The 25,605-nt window shown below is 38.2% G+C and overlaps 1 protein-coding gene across 19 annotated transcripts in view; it reads right to left on the bottom strand.

Moving 5' to 3' along the window:
- prdm16 (PR domain containing 16) overlaps window positions 1-25,605 on the bottom strand; it is a 252,325-nt gene that overhangs the window by 161,346 nt on the left and 65,374 nt on the right. Inside the window, exon 1 of one of the 19 annotated variants that reach the window (XM_077223738.1) lies at window positions 19,213-19,337. The exons of 17 other annotated variants lie outside the window; for them this stretch is intronic. In XM_077223738.1, the coding sequence (XP_077079853.1) occupies window positions 19,213-19,225 (13 nt within the window). In that variant the 5' untranslated portion in view covers window positions 19,226-19,337. Of the gene's footprint in view, window positions 1-18,549; window positions 18,561-19,212; window positions 19,338-25,605 lie in introns of those variants that run through there. One more of the 19 variants, XM_077223741.1, reaches the window with a different exon arrangement.

Below are 25,605 nucleotides of genomic sequence, written 5' to 3'. Positions count from 1 at the left end.
AACACAAGTTTATGACTCCAAACTGCTTTCTCTCACATTCAAACGCTGTTTACTTATAAGCAACAGCAAAGTCATGAATAAGTATAAATTGCAGTTACTGCTAAGTTGGCTTTAAGTCAAACAACAGCGATTTCACCCGGAAAGTTAAAAGGTAGGGAGGAAGAAATGTTCCCCATAAAAACCCTGAGAACTTTGGAAAGTTTTTCCTTAAATACAACATTAATAAATTGCATTATTACTCTGTGCTCTGTAATATTTGATTTTGATTGGTCAATCGCAGCTAAACTACATAATCGACCATTGATTCTCTAGACAGCTGTGCTAGTTTCATGTTTTGGGTATCACTTCGTAGTCTCTTTTTTTCTTGCATAATAAAATAACGTAACTATATACTACGGTATGATTTCAAATCAATGTTTCATGTAATTTCTTTATACACAACTCATTTGTTTAGAGGTTCTGATCACGTGTCATTACCAACCCATAAGACTGATCATCTAAACATAAATAAAGATATTTTTAATGAAACTTGACAGATTTCTGTCCTTCCCTTTAAAGTACATCCAGCCAAAATTGTGACACTCCAAAAAGTTGTAAAAGTAATCCATATGATTTGAGCATTTTGAACCAAGTCTTCTGAGTCGCTTTATAGGATGAACAGATTTAATTTATGCTGTTTTTGCAACATAAACAATCACAACACATACCAAAAAAGCACATTAAATAACAGCTCAAACATACGGTACTTTCTTGACATGCCAGAACCAGTGAGGTTTGTTCTCACGTATTACAAGAATGTTTGAGTTTTTGAAAGAACCAATGAGATTTGTTCTTAGAACATGAACGAAACTATTTTGGTTTTGAAACGACATGAGGGTGAGTAATTAACATCGGAATTTTCATAATTGGGTGAACTATTTCTTTAAATCTAAAGATGTCCTAGTTTCCCATGATAACGTACAGTATGCAATTACTGTACCAAAGTTAGGACTGGAAATGCAAATATTTGTGGCAAAACCTTTTTAAAAGCCAACAATTCTCCACAATCAGGGAATGTATCATAAAATAAAACTCTGCATTAAAAAAAACATTAAATGAAAAGCTTTTAAAACAGATCCTGCGTCATTTTGCAATTTTGAGGGCAAAGAAATGTTTTACCAATTTCTTTAATGATCGGACTTTCATTGCAGTCTCAAAGCAGCCAGGCAATTAACTTAAGAACATGTGGCTCAGTAGTAGCTTCCCCTTTTCACAGATCAGTTAAAGTTTTATAACCACTGCCTATCTGGTGCTGTTTGCAAGAATCAAAAGTGTTTTCAAACCATTAAAACTTTTTTTCCCCTTCTCATTTTTGGCTTATGACCCGAGTAAATTTTCAACAGCCATAGAAATGGTTGGAAAATCCATTAAATACTCCACTTAAAAAGGCTATAGAGTACGAATAGATAGCTACACTGAAAAAGTGATTTAAATGACATTTAAAGGACTTAATTGTGATGAGCAAAACATCAGAACCATCAGAACACAACAAAATTTTCACAAACATATATGTTGCTTAGGACTCAAAATGGGAAGTTTTAAGACAGATCCTTTGCTTTGTTCCAAAACATAGACTTGTATTGTTACAATGTTACTTCTTGGTTCGGTTCGCTTTCACAAGGAAACATTTCAAAGCATGCCAGAACCTGTTTATGTGAGTCACGTGCGAGTAAAACTGTCCTCTCATTAGTCAGAGTATCCCCGTTTATATTCCTCATAGCATCATCAAGATGGATTGACAACTGGGAACACTTCCCTTAAATATTGATGTACTCGTTACATCATAAGAAGAATTGCATCTACGCTAATTTTAGTGTCTTTGTTTATCCCGAGGTTTGCCCGCAGCCTGCCGGATCCAGGCCGTTTCCAGATCTGACGAAAGACTTTTGACTGGACCTGATGACAATGCAGTGCTGAAGTGCAAACTAGCCTCTCCCTATGGAGGATCCCTATACCACTCTACAGATAAAGCGTTGTGGAATTTTTTGGTTCGGGTACCTACTCAAAGTGATAAGATTAAATAAAATTCTGCATCAAAATTTATAGACAAGACAAGTAGTTTGTTTAGGCATGGTTTTTAAGGAATTACAAACCTGCGCACATATATTCAAACGCACATAACTATAGAATCAATTCTTAATGCGCATGTGAACGCCATCAGCGTCTATCACAGGTTCACGTTTAAAGTCTGTTTAGAGAGAACGGTGTCGTCTTAGCGGCCCCTAATTTAATAACAAATGATCATTTAGACGGAAGTGAATCAATCAAAACTAACTTTAGCTGGAAAAAACATTTTTCAAGAACCACTATAAAACCAATCCAATCTCTGTTACCTTAAATTATATGTTTATCTCTGTAAAGCTGCTTTGAAACAATCTACATTGTTAAAAGCGCTATATAAATGAGGATGACTTGACTTGACTTGACAAGTTAGCTGCTGCTGTAAACACAACACATTTCCCATTATGAATTATGATACAGATTGGTTTGTTTGCCCATTGGGTCAGGTTGCTTTCTTTCCACAGAATGGGTTTTCAATTGGACTAAAACCACCTTGTTCGTGAGATCTCGGATTGATTGATTTGGTGCGGATCCGAACGTGATTGCCCTGTTCATATATCCCTTAACAAACCAATCTAAGGGTACGTTAACATGACAACAATGTACTAAAAAAAGAAACGTTTTTCCTTGGTGATGTTTGCATGCAGGCGACAACGTTGTCAAAACGATTCCTTTTCACAGATATCCGCAAAAACGACTTAAAACGCTGTATTATGTTGTCAGGCCAGTAGTTGGCGATGTCTCTTTGTAAAGAAACACAGTTTGAGCAAGTAATACGCATGCCCATGTTGACCGTTTTCACAAATTCGCAGTTTTGTAGTTTACATGAAGACGATAACTTTATCATTTTCAAAAACTTGCACTTCGAAACCAGTTTTCAAAAGTTTGTGTTTTCAGCCCCCCAAAAACCGTTGTCATGTGAATGAACAGCTAAAACCGGTTGTTTTTTGGTATTTTTTTTATTTGTGACGTGTAAACAGCCCCTAACGGAGAAAACATGCCAGGTACTGAAACAAATACTCCAGCCGACCTAGGTGTGAACTTAATCTCAGATGAGACCGCCTTAAATCCGTTGATTGACTTTTTGATACATATCTTCTGTTCAGATGTAATTGGCTCCCCTTATGCAACTTCTGGGACACCGGGCACGTGAAAAAAGGTTTTTTGGTTTCTATGTCAGTCAGATGGTGTCTTCCTGTCTAAGTGAGCAGTTCTTGGCCAGAATTAGTTGCAATGTGAACCGGATTCCATGTCAAAGTCAATTATCTACCAAATACGAGAAAGGTGGACTGAATAAAGAAGCATTTTAAACCGAGGCTCTGACGTTCTTTGGATATCTCTGTCTGATGTTAAAAATGTCTCTGTCTGATGTTAAAAATGTCTCCCGGAAGTGAAGTACCTTCTTCTGTCTCTATTTGCTCACGCTCTCATACTGAACTGTTTATCCTGATTACATCAGGCTGTCATCATTAATTCGCACCTTGGGGGTCCTTCTGTCCTCTGAGCTACGGCCACAATGAAACGCTTGTTCTGCTTTGTTATTCCACTGGAAACTACTGTGCAGCCGAGCCATAGACATGAAGGCATCAGATTTATTTGATAAATTGTAAAAGCGTCACTTAAGCAGGAGAACAGGGCCCTTTATTATTGCAAGCTATAAAGTCAAGGGGAGACACTGCCATGCTCTGTGTTCTTCTTCCTGAAGAGCGGATCTGTACTAGTCCAGCAATCTCAGGACTTGAGATCCTCGCAGACACACATTAATTGAAGTCAGAAAAGTTTGAAATTACATTCCACATTCAGAAAAGATATGCATGTGTAGTTGTTAAAGCAACACTGTATTCATTCGGTACACATGTGAGCCGAAGCAAAAGACATACTAAAAAAACGGTACCGTTACACCCCTAGCTAGAACCTCAGCACTCACATTTTCTTCAGAAAATCTAAAAATCTATTTATACTTGCATGTGTTTCTCTTTAGAAATGTCAAGAAGATAGGCTTGAATGAAAAAATGAAGAATGAAAGAATGAAAAAAATGGACTTTATGGAGATAAATATAAAACAAGCCCATATTGTGATATTCCAAATAAGGAAAAAGCTTCAAGCTCTCAGTGACTGAAAAAAAAAAAGGAAAAAAAGTCCTGGCCAGTTTAAAAAGTTTTGTCATCATCAGGATTACAAAGAAGCCTCATGCTCCACTTGAATCAAAACTTGATTCTCTTCTCTCTGAGTTTCTTTACCTAAAACTCAGAAACATGCTCTGTTTCCCCTCGTAAAAGCAGCAGGGAACATTTCCATGCAACACTTCAAGTAGCACTTTTGTTTCTCTAAAAGGTCGGAGTCATGGAGAAGATTACAACAAGCGATTCCTCATATTATATAATATAATATTATATCATTATAGATTACTCTGGTACTTAAGGCAATTAAAGCACCTTTACATGTTCCTTTATACAATACTCACACTTCAAGCAGTCTACACACACACTAAGAGTGTCAGCATGTATATATACTCTGCAGGCCAGAGCAAACTCAATATATGTGTGCGGTGCGGTCTGGCCAACATCTGAAGAGAGTGCTGAAGTAAGTGACCTCAACCACCTCGGCTGTTTGAACAGTCAATACACAATGATCCGGGCGCACTGACACACTTCACCAGCTTCATCTCAACTGAAATATGTGAGCCATGAGCTCAATGAATATGTTTCCCTAATTATGCACAAAAATAGTCCCAATAAACATACTCAAAAATTATTTATATTTTATTCGGTTTAAACATGTATTATTATTATTATTGTTGTAATATAGCCCTATTACATTATATAATATATTATTATATTAAGATAGCATGGTCTTAAAGACTCACTGAAGTGCCTTGGAACGCACAGCTTTGTATGGTGCATTGACGTAATTTCCTCTGAAACGGGAAGCTAAGGCGGGACATATTGAATGGCTCCTCCCGCTTTTTAAATAGCCAATAGCGTTTAGTTTACCTCACAGACTGCAAGTCGTATTTGACAACACGTTGGAAGCGAATCCGAGCACTGATTATACGTTGGATTGAATAGAGGTGTGAATAAGTTCTATCCATTTCATTCTTAACGGACAGTTGGAACACACATCTCCAACGAATTTTTCTCTCTGATGCGTCAACGGTAGCTTTTGCCATGAGGTATTTATAGCATTGGGGGCGGGACGCTTTACATTCTAGAGAGCATTTGATTGGACAGAAGATGTGATGAGAAGTTGAAGTCCGCGGTGATGTCATAAAAATCCGTAATCCATTTTAGCGGAAGTGAGAGACTGTAAGTTTTAAATGGTTATATCTACTAAAGATAATAAAATATTAGGGATCTAGGTTTATATTAAAACATTATTTTATTAAGCATTTTATTAGGCCATAATGAGGCCAAAATATAAAGCCCTATTAATGAACCTATTTATGCCCATGCCAGTAAATTAAGAAAAGATTAAGCTTTTATTGGCAAATACAGCTGTGATCTCTGATGTGCTGTGCATCTCAGCAATATTGATAACAACAACATGTGTAGATTAGAGTGGTTTTGACAATATTTTTTGCACTTGCAAAGCAGTGTGTAAAGTTGAAGTACAAAGAAAAGAAAAAAAGAAATAACTGGAAACCCCTTTGCTGTAATACCAGAGTTATGAACCAAAACAATGGGGTGGTACAATAATATTCATCGTGCTACAAAGCACAAAGATTTCTTGCACCTTTAGCATTTAATTGATGCACATAATTAGAAGGCTTAAATCCCCACACCTGGTTTTACAAAGCCTAATCAGTTACCAAAATCATATTAGGGCCTGCGGGAATCTGTGTGTGTGTGTGTGTGTGTGTGTGTGTGTGTGTGTGTGTGTGTGTGTGTGTGTGTGTGTGTGTGTGTGTGTGTGTGTGTGTGTGTGTGTGTGTGTGTGTGTGTCGTTCCTGTCAGCCTCTCCTGATTGCCATTCTAGTCTGCCTTGCTCCCCGGGGAGCAGTGCAAGGCCTTGAGCAGACATTTATTAACACGACAGATTAATAGCACCAGGGAAAAGACATTTTCACAAACATGATAAATATTAATAATAATCAATACTAACTTACATTTGCCAAATTGAGTTGCAAACATAACCCATGGGGGCAAGAAAGAGGCAAACAGAGAGAGAGGAGGCAGACGGGGACGTGGATGCAGGAAAAGGCTAAGGTTTGCTAATAAGTGCCAGAAGGTCTCAGATGTCTGGATAATAACACAACAGCATATGCTCCATCTCCTCCAGAAACACTGGACATTACTCAAGAAAAAAAAAAAAAAAAAAATCATTAAATGTTTCATTTTAAACACTATGCCACTTTGCAATCAAATCAATTTTATTTCAGCATTGAGACTGCACTAAACACTCCTGTAAGCAAAGCAAGATTATTTGCAAAGAGATGGATAAGCAATGACTACTCAAAAAAGCAGGTATTCGGAAAATTAAAGCCTTGATCAGAGTGATTTCTGAATATACATTTTAAATAAATTGTCTATCCAAGATATATAGATGAATGTACAGATAGAACCCTGATGATCATCATCATCATCATACTGCTGTTGTAAGCAGAACATCAGCATGTACATGGGTGTATTGGAAAAGAATATTGACCACACAGCACCAAATATGTTCAAAAGTTAGGAGTCCTTATGTTTTTATAGGAGTGTATATGTACATGTATATTTATATATAAATCAATTTCTAAAGAAAAGCTGTTCCTTTCAACAATAGGTTCAACAGTAACCCTATTAACCCTTTAACAATCTATTAACTATTTAATGAATACTGAAAAAAGCTGCATTTTAAAAAAGACTGTAAGACACTGAAATCTCGAGTATGGTTGCCATCACAGGAATAAATTACATTTATTTTAATTTATCACATTGAAATAAAAGAGGTTATACGTAGAATTCAGAAACCTTTGTTATTAGCGACACCGGTGGCCGTTAATTGAACTGCAGCCAGCAACATATTGCTCACTCGTGCACACGTAACTGAACGTGACGTTCTTTGTTGCTTCTAACTAAGAAGCCATAATAAAGTTGGAAATACCTTATAAGGAATCTATTTTAATGAATATCTTGACGCTGACCATGCTGCTGAGAGTGATGTTTAGATGAATATGTAAATTATTCTCTCAATAACAAATCAAACACACAACAAAAATTACAGTGTTGAGAAAACGTCAGTTAAGAAAGCATCTGATGGTAGCGATGTGGATATGTTTGCACCAGTTTAGCAATTCACCGGCATCATGAAGACAGATGAGGTAGGCTTATTGAAATGACAATGTTATAATCGTTTTTTTTATAAAGTATATTTGAGACTATAGACTAAATAGATCTGGTTATGTGGGACTATGGTTTGAATGAATCCCTTTTCTTTGCATGACATATTTACATTACAGTACAGAATGGTTCTTTCGGCAGGATTCTGAATATAAGCAATATTTTCATGGGTCATTGAACGGAAGAGAGGATCTCGGGAGCGCGCACAACCGTCACATTCTTTTGGTTTTCCTGGCAAAAATGTCCCGAGTCACATAAAAATCACTCTACAGGATTTCAGAGACAACCAAGGAAGTCGAGGAAGGTCTAAATTAAGTTTCGTTTCAAGCTGTTAACAAATTGCCAATAAAAAGCGACTAATACATATAAATTCTTACAAATATCCTCTTTAAGAAAACAGATTATTTTAAATTGTAATAATATTTCACAATATTACTCTTTTACTGTATTTTTGGTCAAATAAATGCAGCCTTAAGGGATGTTCACACCAAAAGCGATAACTATGAAGATAACTTTAATGATAACTATATTAGCATCCACACCAGCGGACGATATCGGTCTGTTTGTTCTAAGCACAAGCTGCAATTTTGTCGTCTGCCGCTTTAAATGCTCTTTATAGCAGGCTGGATTCTGATTGGCTGTCAGTGTTTTTATCGTTCATTACCAAAAAAAAAAAAAAAACCTGACAGTGATTCCAATGATATTGTTTCTCTGCGCTGTTATCGTTATTGTTGTGGTGTGGACTCTGCTATTCTTTCATATTGAGAACAATTATTAGAACTACATCTTTATCGTTATCGCTATAGTTATCGTCCTTGGTGTGAACGGTGAGAAAAAAATCTTTCCAACATTTGAACATTAGTGTATATGGTGCTGTGCATGTATGTATATTCCAGCTGACCCACAAACCAAAATAATAATATTTACTTTACAAATAAGCCAGTAGTGTGTTGTTTTTTATATTAGCAGGTGCACAATTAGCACAATCCCACTAACTCAGATCAGAGCCATCTTACGGGGCATCATGAACCCAAAGAACATACATTCTATATTCATTTTCAAATCTATCTTGCCAAGAAGTAAAGTCTCAGTTTTGTGTGTATTATACAGCCTCATTTAGTTACCCCATTGGGAATAACAGAGAAGAGAGAAAGAGAGAAATGCATACATTTTTATGAACAGGAAAAGCCATTGGTTGGGCTTGCGACGGTATCTGAGTTTGGGAAATGATTTTCACCTCTGGCTCGGAGAGCACTCCCCACCTATACATCACCCGATTACTCCTGGACTGGCCCCGGTCTTAGTCATTAGCCAGTGAATTAACGACAATCCAGCATGCTATTAATCACACTGACAAAAGTGTTAGCATGCCACTGACCTGACGGCGCACGGGGACGTGAGCAAAAGAGGAGATTTCAGAGAGAGAGAGAGAGAGAGAGAGAGAGAGAGAGAGAGAGAGAGAGAGAGAGAGAGAGAGAGAGAGAGAGAGAGAGAGAGGTGAAGTGGGGTAGTGGTCGAGGGGGTTGTTACTTACAAAGATACAGTACAAGAAACTGGCAAACAGCAGCGGAAAAAAGCCAGAGCGGGTACAAAGAGTACAGAATGAATACTACAGCTATGACCCACCACTCAAATTTGATATTTCTTTTCTTTTTTTTTGGTCATTTCCTATCAAAAACATACAGGATAAAATCTCTCACAATAAAAAAAAAATGGAAATCATCCTAGTTCTCCTAGCAATTTTATTTTTATTATTTTTTTCTCATCATAACTACACAAAAGCCAGTTGCTTGGAAATCAAGTTGGAAAACAACAGAACAAAGACTGGAACTGTAATGGATTTGATTCATTCTGTTTGCATGTTTTGTGGTAGTTTTTCTCAAAAATGAAGAACTCAAAAATGCTTGACTTCATTCAATGTCAAATATATATATATATATATATATATATATACTACATTTCACAGCAGAGATATTAACTGTTGCACATTAATACTTTAGTTTACTCTACATGATCTATCAAACTAGATCAGAAGACCTACTGACACCGATACAAAACACCTGCCCTTCTTCACTGGTCTTTTCATGTGTGTGGACTCGGGCGAGCGGGTCAAGTGAATTAGCCGGGGTTGCTCAATAAGCCAGCCACAGCACTGGGCCGTCTAATCACACTGTTCTGCCTCATTGACCCGCCAGGAAAGAGCTAAAGGAGCCCAGACTGAGGACTCAATACAGAAGCTGGAAACCAGAACCCTCCACCACCAGCCCAATACTAATTCTACTATTGTTGCAGTAGGCAGTGCACTGCAGCACACACTTTTTCTGCATGGAATGACCGGATAACCTACTTTTGTCAAAATGTGGAGTATATAACAGATCATGCATGGAATACTGTATCCCACAATGCAATGCACTCACATGAGTTAGATGACTTAACTGGAAGTAATATCAGACTCAATTTAACATATCTTTCCGCCCTTTTGGGTATGGTGGGAATGCAATACTATCATACTGCTTACGGCACAGTATATACTGTATACTGCCGACTATTTAAATTGTGGTATGATAGAAGGAGACATTTGTTCATTAAAAATTAAAACAAGCTTTTTTTTATTAACAGCATGATTACTGGACATTACTCGCTGTATAATGATCCCATGTGAAAAAGAATCTTAATCTTAATCTTAAAAGTATATTTTTCAGAAAAAAAAACTGTTTTTGCCATTTTAATTAAATTTTAATATTAATTGAATTAAAGGTCACTTAAGTGTACTTAAAAACGTACAATTTTAAAAAAGTGAATGGTAATAATGTCCAACAAAATGTTTAAATAATTTTAAATATTTTAAATAATTGTGTTTTAATAATCTTGTGTTGTGCTTTAATGTAGTACACTTATTTGTTGACTAACATGCTAAAGCACATCAAAGGTACTTCATTTAATTTAAACTGCAGTGTGAAATTTGATATCATATTCAAATTGAATATAGTATAATACTAAATTGCAACTTCATTATTACTAATTTGTAATTACAAATATATTCAAACATGACATACAAGTTTCAATAGAAATGACATTAAAATATATTTTTACAATAATTATCTATGCTTTGTATATATTATATAGACATATATTAATGCTTGTCAGTACATTTGGCAGTACACTAACCAAATTTCAAATACAATATTAGTAATAGTGAAATCACATTTAAAGATGTACTGAAGTCCTACATAAGTGGGTAAAAAACAGCACTCTTACATTCAACTAATTGCATTTAATTAAATGTAAACTGTAAAACATGTTTATGTAACTGTGAATCACACACAATTAAGTCTCCGAAAACATTCAATTCAGTTTGCACTTTTACAGTATATTATTTCTGTAGTAAGTACTCTACTTACATGCTACTTTTTGACAAGGGACATCATGTAGCATACTGTTTGAAGTATGTATCAATGCATGTGCATATTTTTGTATGTTTGTAATTTAATTACGCCATGTACACAGCACAGCAAGCTATACAGTGAGCAGTACGCTCATCCTCCAATCACAACACAGCCACCGTCTTACCTATCATAAATCATTACCTCAGCTGAGAATGACATTTATAGAGAAATGACCACTACATGGAAAAGTCACTATAAGAAATGTCACACAGGAGGAGATACACCCTCCATTCTTTCCGATGCGAGATAAGAAACAGGCTTTCTTCATTAAACTGCCCATATGTCTGATAAATGATACAGGAACTGTTACAGAGACCTAACTGAGCTTGAATCAAATCACTATGTGAAAAACTCATGTGAAAGTATGTCAGTATGAAAGGGCTATGACGTTGATTTAGAAACTAATTAAATGTGCATTATGTAAATGATACATTTTTGTAGCACAATATAATTGTCAAATCTTATTTAATCTCTGCTGTTTTTCAATAGAAATGTTATAGTCATTAAATGAATAAAACGTCAGGTTTGATTAGACGTTTTTAAAAAAGTGCATTTGTTTGGTTCTGTTGCGAGCAGGGGTCAATCTACTTATGTTCAAGCCCACTTAACATAAGCCAGGGAAACTTCTCTGAGTGTCAGAACTCACTAACGTAAATATGATCCTCTTTTGCCGACGAAGGCCTACATGGTCAGTCCAGTCATTTAGTCTTCTTCGAGAGTGATGAAACACACACACAACACATCACATCAGAGGTGAAGTGGGAGAGGGCTCTGAACATAATTTGCTTGAGCGTTTTTATCCTTGTAATGAAAGCTTCACTGGAGAAATGCAGCAGTTGAAAGAAATAATATCTCTTAAAGTGATTGCAGTGGATAGTTTTGAACAGCAGGAATTTAAACTAAATTCCATAAAACCCAATGCCATTTTTGTCTGAGAAGGCAAAAACCGTTTGAATGAGAAAATAATTGGCAGTGCCAGAAATAATACTGTAAATAATAATAACAATAAACACTTTTTTAAATATATATACATTTCGCTTATTACACCAGTGCTCTAGAATCATTTATTGTGATTGGTCAGTGATGGCATCTCACCAGTGAGTTGCTTCATAGCTCAATTGAACTCGTTCCATAATTGCTGAACTTTTCTTGAACCAAACTGAGTCAACACTGAACTGACTTCAGCTGAATGACACTATTGTCTTTTTTAAAGCTGCGTCACAGTATAATTGAACTCCGTTTGCATCACTGATCATTATTTTCCTTTTTATCACTGTAAAGCTGCTTTGAAACAATATGTATTGTATAAAGCACACGCTAAATAAACAAATGTGACTTGACTTATGAAACTTAAGTAACACTGTCCAAAAGTTTCTGAGGAAGGCAGTGTATGTTTTGCCTTCCTTGAGCTCATTGCGTTCTCACTGAGGTCCTATAGCACGCCATGGCGTGAGGGAGGTGACGGCAAAATATGTCAACCTATGATGTCAGCAGATCCAAATGAATGGGACAAATTGGTGGATAGACTAGATATAAACAACCTCAAGGGATAGTTCACCCCCAAATTGATTTTTTTGTCATTACTTAGTAAAAGTTTTTTTTTTCCTACTATGACAGTCAATGGCTTGCGCCAACTGTCTGGTTACCAACATTCTTTAAAATATCTTCATTTTTGTTCAACAGAAGAAAAATACTCATACAGGTTTGGAACAACTTGAGGGTGAGTGAGGGATGACAACATTTTTGGGTGAACTATCACTTTAAACACACCCTGACGAAGGCTTGTAAGCCGCAACGCATTGGTGTGTACTTGTCACCAGTTTTTAAATGATAAAGCCATGATGCAATACAGGCTTTTTAACTTTTTCAACATTATTCGAGTGCCTTGGAATATCTTTATTTTATCACTTTAAACATTCAGTGTGTACTTTGAATTTGATATTTAAATTACTTAATTAATGAATACATTTATTTAAATGTTTAAATAGTTTTAAATAGTTTTAAATTACTTGATTAAAACTATTATTGAACATTTAATGAATAAAAAATACATTATTAATATTATTATTATTATATAATATAAATGGAAATGTCGTCGAACTAAGATATTAAATGCAGACAATACCCATGACAGTATAACTGATTCCCTTACTTTCCTCAACACTCAGCAATTGCTTTTTAGAAAAAGAAAAAAAAAGAAAAAAAACGCTAATCGATAAATCTGTCAATCCATTCTCATTTTCACTATTTTTCACGCAGGGCTGAATAGCAGGTCTGAAAAGGAAGTCATCATGTTGTGCCGAGGGAAGGAAGCAGGAAAACAGATGTGGCAGTGGAGTAAATGGTAACAAGTGCATTGAAGAACAATGCAGCCGGTTCTCCTGCAGAACAGAGCTGAGAACCTGCTCAGGCGACAATCAGTCATAGCACAATGCTATATACATGCCTGACAAACAATGGGCTTAACGTTCAGAATTCTGGGAAAGAGGGCCAGACCACCGAGGGACCCGCTAGAGACAGCATGGTGTATAACAGGGTCCATAGCTGATGGTCAGTTAAATATCTGCATCTGCACCTTCAATGTAATTCGCTATATATAACATTTGCTTATTACACCGGTGCTCTAAAATACCTCATTGTGATTAGTCAGTGGTAGCTTTCTGTGGTCAAATATTTTTTTTATTTAAGGCTGAACTGTATTCAGCCTTAAATATCGTATTGTATTCAGAATGAATTCTTTATTGCATACTACTATAAGTGCCTATAAATAAGGTTTTTGTTTTTGTTACAAATGTACAAAAAAATTTGAGGCAAAGATTAAATATTTAAAAACAGGTTTTAAAAGAATTGGGAAAACCTAAAATGTATTTAGATTTTTTTTATTACTAAATGACACGTTGTGAAATTTAAAGGTGGGCTTTGAGTGAGTTGATTATTTGCATGACTGAGAATTCTCCTGTTGGTTAGTGCTCTAATGATTTAAAATGAACGCATGTATTTATTGTGATTAAATATTGCAAAGGAGACTGAACGTCTATATTGTGATTAATAGTGATTAAGAGCTTGTTTAACAAGAATTCTAGCTTTCGAGAAAGGAGTATCCTTAGATAACTATACTGATAGACAACACTACATTCTGAATCACAATGGAGCTTCTATTGTATTATTTAAATCTAAAATGCATCCTCTAAAATAAATGAATACAGGCCAGAATATATAACTATATGAATATACATGCTTATACCATACATATGAGAGATGAGATGACTAATCACAAAAACGATGCATGGCTCTATAACACAATATAACATTAAAAGACAACTATCTGTATTTTGCTCATGAAAACACTTTTCAATGAAATTGTACTTTTAATGGCAGTAACTACTGTTATTAAGCAGAAAAAGGTTGTTCTTTTATCCAACGCTTGAAAAGATGCAATATTATTAGTTTAATGTTCTGTTTAAAGATATCTCAATAGAAGGATAAAAGCCTCTTTATAATACACTCTTCTATGTTATAAAAAATATGCCAAAATGCATGTGAATTGGGATATTGCAAAAATGATGATGATTTTAGTGTATGAAACTGTTCAGATTCATTTTGATTAGAATGAATTTGTACCATCTCATTCATTTATTTTCACCCGGACCTTCATGCTTATGTTTTTCGCAAAAATGTTACATTTTCGTATGAATCACATCCTACGAATTCATTCGAAATCGCCACCTCTTAAAATAGTCAAATTTTTGTTTAGTTACGATCAGTTTGGAAACAATTTCTTAAGCTATATCTTTATTGCATACTACTATTAAGTGCCTATAAATAAGGTTTTTGTTTTTGTTTTATATCCAAGGAGAGAAGATACATAAAGATGGCAAGAGTTAATGTCGCATTTCCATATTCCAATGTCTCATTTTTTTAAATAATGTTTTGTTTAAAGACATCTCAATACTACCGAGGTCAGGCCTCACGGTAAGCTAACTTAACACACTCTACTATGTCCTAAATATGCCAAGACGCATGTGAGATGGCATATTGCAAAAATTATGAGAGCTTTAGTGTGTGAAGCTGTTCAGATTTTTTTTATCATCTCATTCATACATTTTCATATGATCTGCTTACGCCCCACAGGTTTAGAGGTGGACCTAAATGCTTTTGTTTTTAGTTAAAAAAATGACATTTCCGTACTAATCAAATGAAAAAATTCATACGAAATCGCCACCTCGTAAAATAGCCACGTTTTTGTTTAGTTACGATCGGTTAGGAAACAATAAACTATAAAAACTATACCTTTATTAAACACTGTAATTAACCAAAAAGTGTTTTGTTTTGTTTTTATCCAAGGAGTGAAGATGCATGAAGATGACAATAGTTGGTCACATTTTTTTAAATAATGTTTTGTTTAAAAACATCTCAATATTACCGAGGTCAGGCCTCACGGTAAGCTAACTAGGACAGCCTCTTTATAATACTCTACTATGTTTTAAATGCTTAATGATGCAACGTGTTTCTTCACTTAATTAACATTCACCAGAGCATGTGACTTCATTAGCAGCAGAGGGACGGTTTTCGCTCACATAAATAATGCCTCGTACCTGAGACTGCGGTACACGTGCGGTAACACAGAGGTGGGCCGTGGCGAGCGGTTGGAGAATGAAAGGCAATTTTCCTGTTTAAAGCGCCAGCGAATTGCAGCGAATTCCAGATAATTGGCTGGTAATTAGGGGGGTCGTCAGGTCGATTTGGGAACAAATGGCACCCTTTAACGGAGGTGGTCTCCTAGGTAATCTGAGCTGACCCCCCTGCTTTGTCTCTGTTATCTCTGCCTCTGCTCACTGCGTGACATCCTAAATAAGGTGTCCCTCTCCGGGGACGAAGCGGAGCAGAGCAACTATTTGTCATGAGTCAAGACAGTGGCGCTCAGAGCTCTTTGCCGCTCCCCGCGGTACCTCCGCAAATTTCGTTTCAGCGGTCTGAGTAGACATCCCATCGCTGGGGGAAGCAAGGGAGGTCAGAGTGGACGCAGGCTGAATAAATATCCCAGCGGTCTCCTGAGATTCAGCAGGTAGCTCACTGCCGTGCCTCCGAGCCATGCGGAAGACGAGCAAAGAAAGTAACACAAGAGCCAGATGCGCACAGACTCCACAACCTTTACTGCCACAAAGTGCATTCGGCACACACAACCCAGGCCATTAACAGCAGCCAGAGGCATCAACACCACTGTGCCTGCCTCTGGAGTGCCTCCTCGCTGAGTATGTTCCAGTTTGGAGTCTGTTTTTCACACAAAAAATTTGTGACATCATGTGGCAGTTTTCAGCCCACTTGCTAAGTATGGCAGTGAAGTTTTAAAATAGAAACTTAAAAGGCTAAAGTAACTTGAAATTGCATAACCATTAACGGAAAACTGCAGAGTGCTGTCGTTATGAATATCAGCACAACTGTGACTCTGCCATACACCAAATGGACAGTCATTTTGTCTATTTTTGATATGCTCCATCCAGCATCTACTGTACATTACATTACCCTAATATGTGATTTTAATACATGTTATTTTGAAAAGTTTATATTGCATGCATATTGCAAATATATATTCAGTCATTTTATCATGTTGGCCTTCCTGATTGTTTTGTGTAACTGGGAAATGTTTCTGAAATACAGATTGTACTGTCACATGACATGAAGGAAAAAACTGAATGCCCTGAGCAAGACTATGTATGAGAAACACTTTAATGCATTGTAAAATACTACTTTAAAAATTTGGCCCTCGGACTGAAAGAGTATTTTCTTGTAAAACATCTTTGTTTTATTTGCAACCAACCTTATTTATTTATTTGTTTGTTTACTTTGAGTAGTATAGTCTGAAAACACAAGTGAGAGGCTAACCAGCCTCTGTGTAACCTTGCATTTCCTTAAACAAGAAAAAAATGAATTGCAAAGAATGCAATGCACAACACAAAGGAAACCAAAACGGTCCGAGTACAGAGTGGTGTGGGACACCAGGGGTAAATACACAGGAAAGGGAGATTTCAATGACACAACGTCTCATGGTCATTTGATTCTGCAAGAGACTTTCAGCTGTGGCTTTCTGCTTGTATGAAATGAGCAGAGAGGCAAGGAGCACATAGCGAATGGAGAGAGATAAAGAGAAAGCAAATGAGCATTTGTGCTGGCTGAGAGAGACAGAAACGAGAGAGAGAGAGAGAGAGAGAGAGAGAGAGAGAGAGAGAGAGAGAGATCAAAGGCTATGTCCAAATTTGCTACTTCCCTTCAGATAATGTGTGACACAATTAGACAGGCTTGACAATTTCCATTACGCCTGATCAAATATTTATCATGCTTTGGAGATGATGTCGTACCCCTGGCTCTCACCCGTCTCATTTGCATAACAAATGGGAGAGACACTTAACAAATAAGTGAAATAGGGAGTAACGAGAGAGCGGACGAGTGAGAGAGAGAGGCCGAGAGAAAGAGAGGGGACATGGAGGTGTCAGAGTTACAGTCAGCCTCTCTCCATTTGATTTGCAAATGGCCAGCCTCTGTCATCAATTCAGGGTGCGGGGTAGAGCTATCACCGTGATGAGAAGGGCCAAAGGAGAGGACAGCTCCTCGATGCTACCGTACAGCACTATTAATCATCCAGCAATGGGAGAAACGCAGCCAAATTGGGCTCATCAGTCTCTATATTAAACAGGAATCAAGGTACAAGGACAGGAGGGGAGGGCTGTGGAAATGGACTGATAGAACTATTTTATCGCTTTCTTCTGCCCTTGCATTTATTTATTTTTTTATATAAGTAAAATAAAATAAAAAATTATATATATATATATATATATATATATATATATATATATATATATATATATATATATATATATATATTGCACACCCAAAGTTTGGTCGTAGAAGCAATGTGATCAGCAATCTGATGATTAAGAAGGCACAACATATAAGAGACATATTTGTCTTAGCCAATATTAGTATTATTATTATTGCACCAGTCACAGTGTTATTTAGTTTTTATACTATTATAGTTGTTAATATTTTGAATTGGATATCATTTTTATATTTTCTGTTTTAATTTTAGTTTCAGTTAAAGTTTATTCAATTATCTTATTTTTCCCCCCAATTTTTATAATTTATTTATTTAATTATTTATTTATTTTAATGTCTATATAGTTTGTAGCAAATTTTTGTTTCATTTTTTGTATTTTAATAATGTAACAAACTAAACAAAATATATATATATATATTTTTTTTATGGTTTTAGTTGTAGTTAACGCTAATAACTCTGATCAGTTGATTTTGAATATACTTTATACATTTTCCAAGGTCTTCAAACCAATGGAATTACAGAACCAGTATATATTAGCAAACATATCGGTATGAGCCTATATTAATGTTTTATTCTTAAATAATTGAGAATAATAGTTGGTTTATTATGCAAATTAGACATTTTTCATTTAGATTTATAATATCAGCCATTGTCATCCACAACATAAAAATAATGATCTGCCAATTAGCAACAATTTTTATATTTGCGCACCCCCACAAATAATATTGTGCAGGTTCAGAGGTATCATTTCTACACATCACAAATGAAAGCAAAAGGATGTTGCCATGTTACTGTTTGAAGTGATGGAGTGTGGCCTGGGGGCAAACTCTGTCTTTTCTGAAGACTCACCCCAGCTGTAGATATCACAGCTTCCCTAGACATAACACAAAATGGACAGAATGAGTAGTGGAGTGGAGGTTAAAGGTGAGCGGCCAGGCTGTCAGATGGAGAGAGAGGAGGACAGACCTAACAAGACGATGAAGAATGACTAACTTCTCTTAGATTTAACAGGCCCACACGACACAATATGAATGACCCTCCAAAGCAGCCTCCAACAGAGATAAACACAGCACACATGCAGGAGAGACAGAGAGAAACAGAGCAGGAAAACTCATTTCATTTCATTTCCCTGCTAAATATTGATTTTAATGTCATAGCAAGATGACCTTGAACTAAAACTCACTATAAATCATTGTATTGTGCAATAATATGTTATGTAGTTGAGAAAAAAAGAGATGTACTGAAGACAAATTGAACGGAGGGTCTAGATTTGCTGTTTTTATTATGCTAAGAAAGAACCTGTGAGAACATGTAATGTAAAGATAATAATAATGTTATCTTGTCCGTATAAAACGTTCACTCTTGGTAAATACAACACAATACATTCAACTTAAAAGAGGCAAGAGACATCCACGTCTTGCACAATCTCACACCGCTGCTACAACAAATCATTCCAAAATGCCTGACTTACAACTCACTCCTTATCCAAAATGAAGTGCTAAAAAAACTTACCAAATGCAGACATGGCCTACGATCGTGTTCAAAAGCACTGCCAGTTTTCAAAAACTCTGGTTACCAATTAACTGAGAGGCCAAGATAGTTTCCGTCTCACACACACACACAGTCTCAGATAGGGTGTATAAGGCTGGTGAAGAGGCTGTCCGCTGGGGTGATGCTGCTAACGTGAAAGAATGTGAAGCAGATAGCAGAGGTGCAGGAACTCAACGAGCTGAAGGAAAGGACACTTCAGAGGTCAGCCACAGAGAGGCCTGAGAGGCAGACCTGAGTGCCTGTCTATCCATCCGAGATGACTTCAGCTTTATCTTCCTTTGACTGTTGATAGATCCAAAGTTTCAGGATGTTTAGATGTATCAGACAAGAATTTATTCAAATTAAAAAATGAATTAAAAAAAGGTTTTCATAGCCTGGAAAAATTGCATTCACTGTGGATACTTAATATATTAACGCATTCTCATCCTTTGGCGTCATATGTGACGCCATATGACAAAACGGCGAAATACTACGCACATGGCACCCTTTATCGTCAATATAACACGCACTGTGATGGGTAGGTTTAGGTGTGGGGTAGGGTCTGCATCTCATATTCACGCTAAAGGATGCCAGTCAACTTTATGACGCCTTGGGTTCGCGTGTTATATTCACGCTAAAGGGTGCCATGTGCGTAGTATTTCGCCGTTTTGTCATATGGCGTCACATATGCCGCCAAAGGATGAGAACGGGCTCAATATATCTAGGTTGATTCAGTTATAATAAATATTTCTGGAATAAATTCACTTAACTTAGATGTTACATGAAGCCTGCTTTTATGTTATGTATTTTTATGTATTGTTTACTAAGAACTGTTAAACTAACACCTAATATATTATACTGTTATATACTATATATATATATATATAACATTACTATTATCTGAAATATATATATTAATCTATATAAAATCTATATTATATAGAGATGTACCTGTCAGGGCTCCCAGAAGGAACAGACTGGATGGTAAGCTTTAAACGTTTATTTGTGCAGATGGAAACTCAGTCGGAGATAACAGGTAAGGATCAAATGACTTAGAAACGTTAAACAGGCTTAGCTGAATGATAATGTCCTTTTCTCTCTTGCAGATGGGTAGGAAGCAGTCACACTGGAGATGGATGGATACGGTAGGATCGGGAAGCTGGTAAGTAGCAGGTTGGTTGAAGGAGAGTCTGTGAGTCATGTATAGACGAGACCAGACAAGTGTGATGGGACACAGGTGACGGTGATCATGATGAGGATGATGAGGTGCAGGTGATGATGACCGGGAATGCTGGGAAGTGTAGTGAAGACACAGATGCAGGAGGCGAATGTGACATAACTCCCCCCTCCCGCTAGGCGCGACCCGCGCCGTACAAGGCAGAAAATGGGAGGGGTTGTGGTAATCCTGGATGGTCCAGGCGGCCCTGGGCGGAGCAGGACGAGACGGCGGCCAGGGCGGAGCAGGACGTGGGCGTGGCCACGGCGGAGCAGACGAACCCTCGGGCATCCAGAGCGGAGCAGGCTGCTGTGGGCAGACACCGGCTCAGGAACAGACACCGGCTCAGGAACAGACACCGGCTCAGGAACAGACACCGGCTCAGGAACAGGCTCAGCAGCCACTAGAACAATAATGGACACAAACACAGAAACCGGCTCTGGCGCAGGATCAGCGGGCTCTGGCGCAGGATCAGCGGGCTCTGGCGCAGGATCAGCGGGCTCTGGCGCAGGATCAGCGGGCTCTGGCGCAGGATCAGCGGGCTCTGGCGCAGGATCAGCGGGCTCTGGCGCAGGATCAGCGGGCTCTGGCGCAGGATCAGCGGGCTCTGGCGCAGGATCAGCGGGCTCTGGCGCAGGATCAGCGGGCTCTGGCGCAGGATCAGCGGGCTCTGGCGCAGGATCAGCGGGCTCTGGCGCAGGATCAGCGGGCTCTGGCGCAGGATCAGCGGGCTCTGGCGCAGGGTCAGCGGGCTCTGGCGCAGGGTCAGCGGGCTCTGGCGCAGGGTCAGCGGGCTCTGGCGAAGGATCAGCGGGCTCTGGCGCAGGATCAGCGGGCTCTGGCGCAGGATCAGCGGGCTCTGGCGCAGGATCAGCGGGCTCTGGCGCAGGATCAGCGGGCTCTGGCGCAGGATCAGCGGGCTCTGGCGCAGGGTCAGCGGGCTCTGGCGCAGGGTCAGCGGGCTCTGGCGCAGGATCAGCGGGCTCTGGCACAGGATCAGCGGGCTCTGGCGCAGGATCAGCGGGCTATGGCGCAGGATCAGCGGGCTCTGGCGCAGGATCAGCGGCCACTGGCTCGGATTGGCTGGAAGGAACCAGCGGCGAAGAGGGCTTGGTGCTGGACGGAACCAGCGGAGAAGAGGGCTTGGTGCTGGACGGAACCAGCGGAGAAGAGGGTTTTGTGCTGTTCGGAACCAGCGGTGAAGGCTTGGCTGGACTGGACGTCACCCAGCCAGGATTGAAGAGGGGCCAGGGTGGAGAGTGGTGTCGGGACTCCTCTCGACCACGGCCTCTACTGCGGCCTCCACGGGTCCCGCGAAATCTGGCCAGACGGGTTCCCACAAACAAACGTCCATGGGCAAAAGCTGGGAGATTTTGGCTCTCCTCGGCCTGGACGACAATACTGACCCTATCGTCCATTTTAGGGTGGTCTGGTCTTCTGTCAGAGCTCACAGAAGGAACAGACTGGATGATAAGCTTTAAACGTTTATTTGTGCAGATGGAAACTCAGTCGGAGATAACAGGTAAGGATCAAATGACTTAGAAACGTTAAACAGGCTTAGCTGAATGATAATGTCCTCTTCTCTCTTGCAGATGGGTAGGAAGCAGTCACACTGGAGATGGGTGGATACGGAAGGATCGGGAAGCTGGTAAGTAGCAGGTTGGTTGAAGGAGAGTCTGTGAGTCATGTATAGACGAGACCAGACAAGTGACTGCAGTGAAGGTGAGTGCTTTATAGTGCATGTGGTTGATTGGACACAGGTGACGGTGAACATGATGAGGATGATGAGGTGCAGGTGATGATGACCGGGAATGCTGGGAAGTGTAGTGAAGACACAGATGAAGGTGGTGAATGTGACAGTGCCAAGTTTCTGCTGCGAATCTGAAAGATGATTATTCAGACTGATATCTAACGATAGCAAGAGTTTGGCTTTCATAAGAAAAAAAAATCTCTCGCAAATAATGCTGTAAACTACAGAGAAGTTTAAAAACTACAGGGAACAGTAAATAAGCTCCTCTCCAGTGTTTTATTGTTCACTAGCAAACTGTAAACAATAGATAACTTTCCTGAGGTTAATGTTAGGTAACATATTGTTCAAAAATTGGTTTATTGAGGTCTTTGCTTGGTTAAAACTCACTGCGCGATAACTTGAGACATTTTGGTAAGTTGTACTGTTTCTTTCAACATACATTTTGATGTTCATCATGCATGTTTTTTCGTGCTATAGACTTTATGTGGCTCTGCTCCTTTTCAGTGCTGTGCTCGTTGTGTTTTCTGGTTTTATATTTCCACAGCATGAAGGTAAGATCTTACGTATTTATGAATGAACCGCTCGCTTTAAAAAACTTCCCGGTCTACTGACATTTGTTATGACATCAGCTTCAAACATTACAAAGCTCATGATAACTTTTGTTCATTCTACAATAAGTAAATCCACTTCTCCAGCTAAATACTCTTTGACAGCGATGCAATAGAAATATACAGAGGTACCGCAAAAACAGAAGTTCAAAGAAAAAATACTAAAGGTGGCTTGTTTCTCTGGCGCATATCAAAGTGGAAAAAAACAAGCGCTCCACGCTGCCGATGGAACAGCATTCTGTCACGTCACATTTCAGAGTGTCAAAACCCCAACATCAATGTTGTTTTAGTTCAGTTCAATAACTGCACCAATGTTGCAAAGTTCATCATTTATAAAACAAGTTCAATTCAGCTATAAACAGCTCTACAGAAGGCAATACTTCAAGCCACTTAAAGCCAAGCCTGCAACCTTAGCTGAACTTAAAAGTTTTTTTTTTTTTTTTAATGGATGTCAATAGAAGAGAGGCTTCACTACGCTGAATAAACTACTTTTGAGAGGAAAATTCATTTGATGAATCAACAGCCTGGCATGTTTGCTCTTAAACACTCGTTTTGGATTCATCTATTTTTAGAGTTTACACCGAAAAAATGCTGTTTCATAAGAAGAGTCACGGACAATTGCGCAACAGGTATGATTCAGCTTACAGCACTTATCATTATGGTATCCGCAAGCAGTGACTGTCGCACAACTCCAAACAAAATCCAATGACTTTTGGTTGGTTATCAAGGCACACCTGATCCAAGTTAGCCATTATGCTTTTTCTAATGAAAGAGCCATGGACCCACTCCCAATCTCCCATATATAAGACCATCCCTGGCAATATGTCTTTATCCAGCTCAATTCAGTTACATTTTGTCCTCATCAGATGTCCGTGACATATATATCCGCTCCATGTCAGTACAGTTAAATTGATAATATTACTGAATATAAATTCTCCTTTAAACCCCAGTTTATATGAATTATGCATTTATAAAATGATAATAAAACAAACTGAAATAAAGTAATTGTGCTTTCAATGGTAAGATCTAAATGGTCAATCTGAAAAAGTCTAAAAAACATTGAGACGATTTAATTAGACCAAATCAACTGATCCTTAATGTAAAAATTGCGTGTCACCATTTCTTACAGTGTCGAAACAACAAACGGTCATGAGTAAAGGATAAAACTTGCAGGATGACCTGCACAGAGATGTGTGTACGTGTGTTTATGCAGCGTCGCTCTGTCCCCTGCACCTCTCTGGACTGGCACACATGAGGTGGCTTTGTGGGAGATCCAGGCGTAGGCAGCATTCCTTTGATAGGTTGATACAGGGACTAAAGCTCTTCCATATGACACCCGTCACATGGCTGCTGTGTCTAGCCACCATCTATCTCAGTGTGTGTGTGTGTGTGTGTGTGTGTGTGTGTGTGTGTGTGTGTGTGTGTGTGTGTGTGTGTGTGTGTGTGTGTGTGTGTGTGTGTGTGTGTGTGTGTGTGTGTGTGTGTGTGAGGATTTCACAGGCACAACGAGGGGTTTGTGATGACAGGAGCCAGGCCTCGTTACACACCAAAGCATCTGTGTGTCTTTATCTGTCTCCGCTCGCCCACTGCGGAGAGAAAGAGATTGATGCAAGGCCACAATGAAGCTTTCTCAAGTTTATCGATTATCACATTCGGAGAGAGATATCACATTCTCCAGCCGTCTGTCCTGATGAAAAGCCATTTGTTGTGATTTGTCTCTCTATTTTTGAATCTTTTCAATTTGTTGTAAGAATTTGATTGTCATTATTTTATAAAGGTATCATATATATATATATATATATATATATATATATATATATATATATATATATATACATATATATATATATATAAACTGTAAATGTAAGTTCAATCTTTAAAACTTAAAATGTTGCTACAATATTTCTACCATATAATTCAGTCATTCATTCAGAACGTTTTACAGGTAAAACGTGTTAGTTACGTTTTAGATTATATGTTTAAAATGAAGACAAAAGTATTTTGTGTTAGTAAAATATGTCAGTAGTTAATGTGATGAAATGCACCTGACATTACTCTGTCAAGACACTGTGAACTTGAGAGGAACTGAATTTTATACATCCACAAAAACTCATTAAGCAACCAGGTTATTCACAGTCATAGCAAACAATGGTTTAGAAAAGTGAAATTAGTTCTGAGAAAAGCTCAAGCAGTATTTGTTTGCAGATGCCACCTGCTTTGACATTGTTTCTAATGAAATGACATCCACACATTTTTAAGTGTGACTTAAAATGCCCCTATTACACTATTTTAAAGGTTTCTAATTTTATCTTGTCGGTCTCCTACAGTAGATTTACATGCATCCAAGGTCAAAAAACACAATTTTCTCATAAATGCTCATCACCTACTTTCTCAGAAAGTCTACAAAAAAAAGGTTTGTTCGAAGATTCAGTCTCTCTAAACTCATCTCTAAACTCATCTCATTGATCAGATGATTTACTCGGTTGTGATTGGTCTACTGCTTACAGCACTTCTTGGAAACCAAACGCCTATTACTATATCTGAATTTCACCTCCAGAGGCTTCATCAGCACGTTTACACAGTGATACAAACAGTAATGATGGCATCGGTCTTTCCGTATCAATTACAGAGCGATTCCATCCTCATCTTGTAGAAGTGCATGCAAAGTGGATTTTCAGCGCTCAAAATAAAGTCTTCTCGACAAGTCAACAACACGAACCAAACTCATCTAGGCCTCAGCTACAACTACAGTGCTTGAGGGCGGGTCAAAGTAGACAATGTTCAAAGTAGACGTTGTTCTA

The sequence above is a fragment of the Siphateles boraxobius genome, unplaced genomic scaffold (genome assembly GCF_051911475.1).
Source record: "Siphateles boraxobius isolate OS27281-9 unplaced genomic scaffold, OSU_SipBor_1 9, whole genome shotgun sequence".
In the NCBI taxonomy this organism is placed as follows: Eukaryota; Metazoa; Chordata; class Actinopteri; order Cypriniformes; family Leuciscidae; genus Siphateles; species Siphateles boraxobius.
Note: the sequence above shows the minus strand (reverse complement) of the source record. Positions and strands in the feature narration are given on the sequence as shown.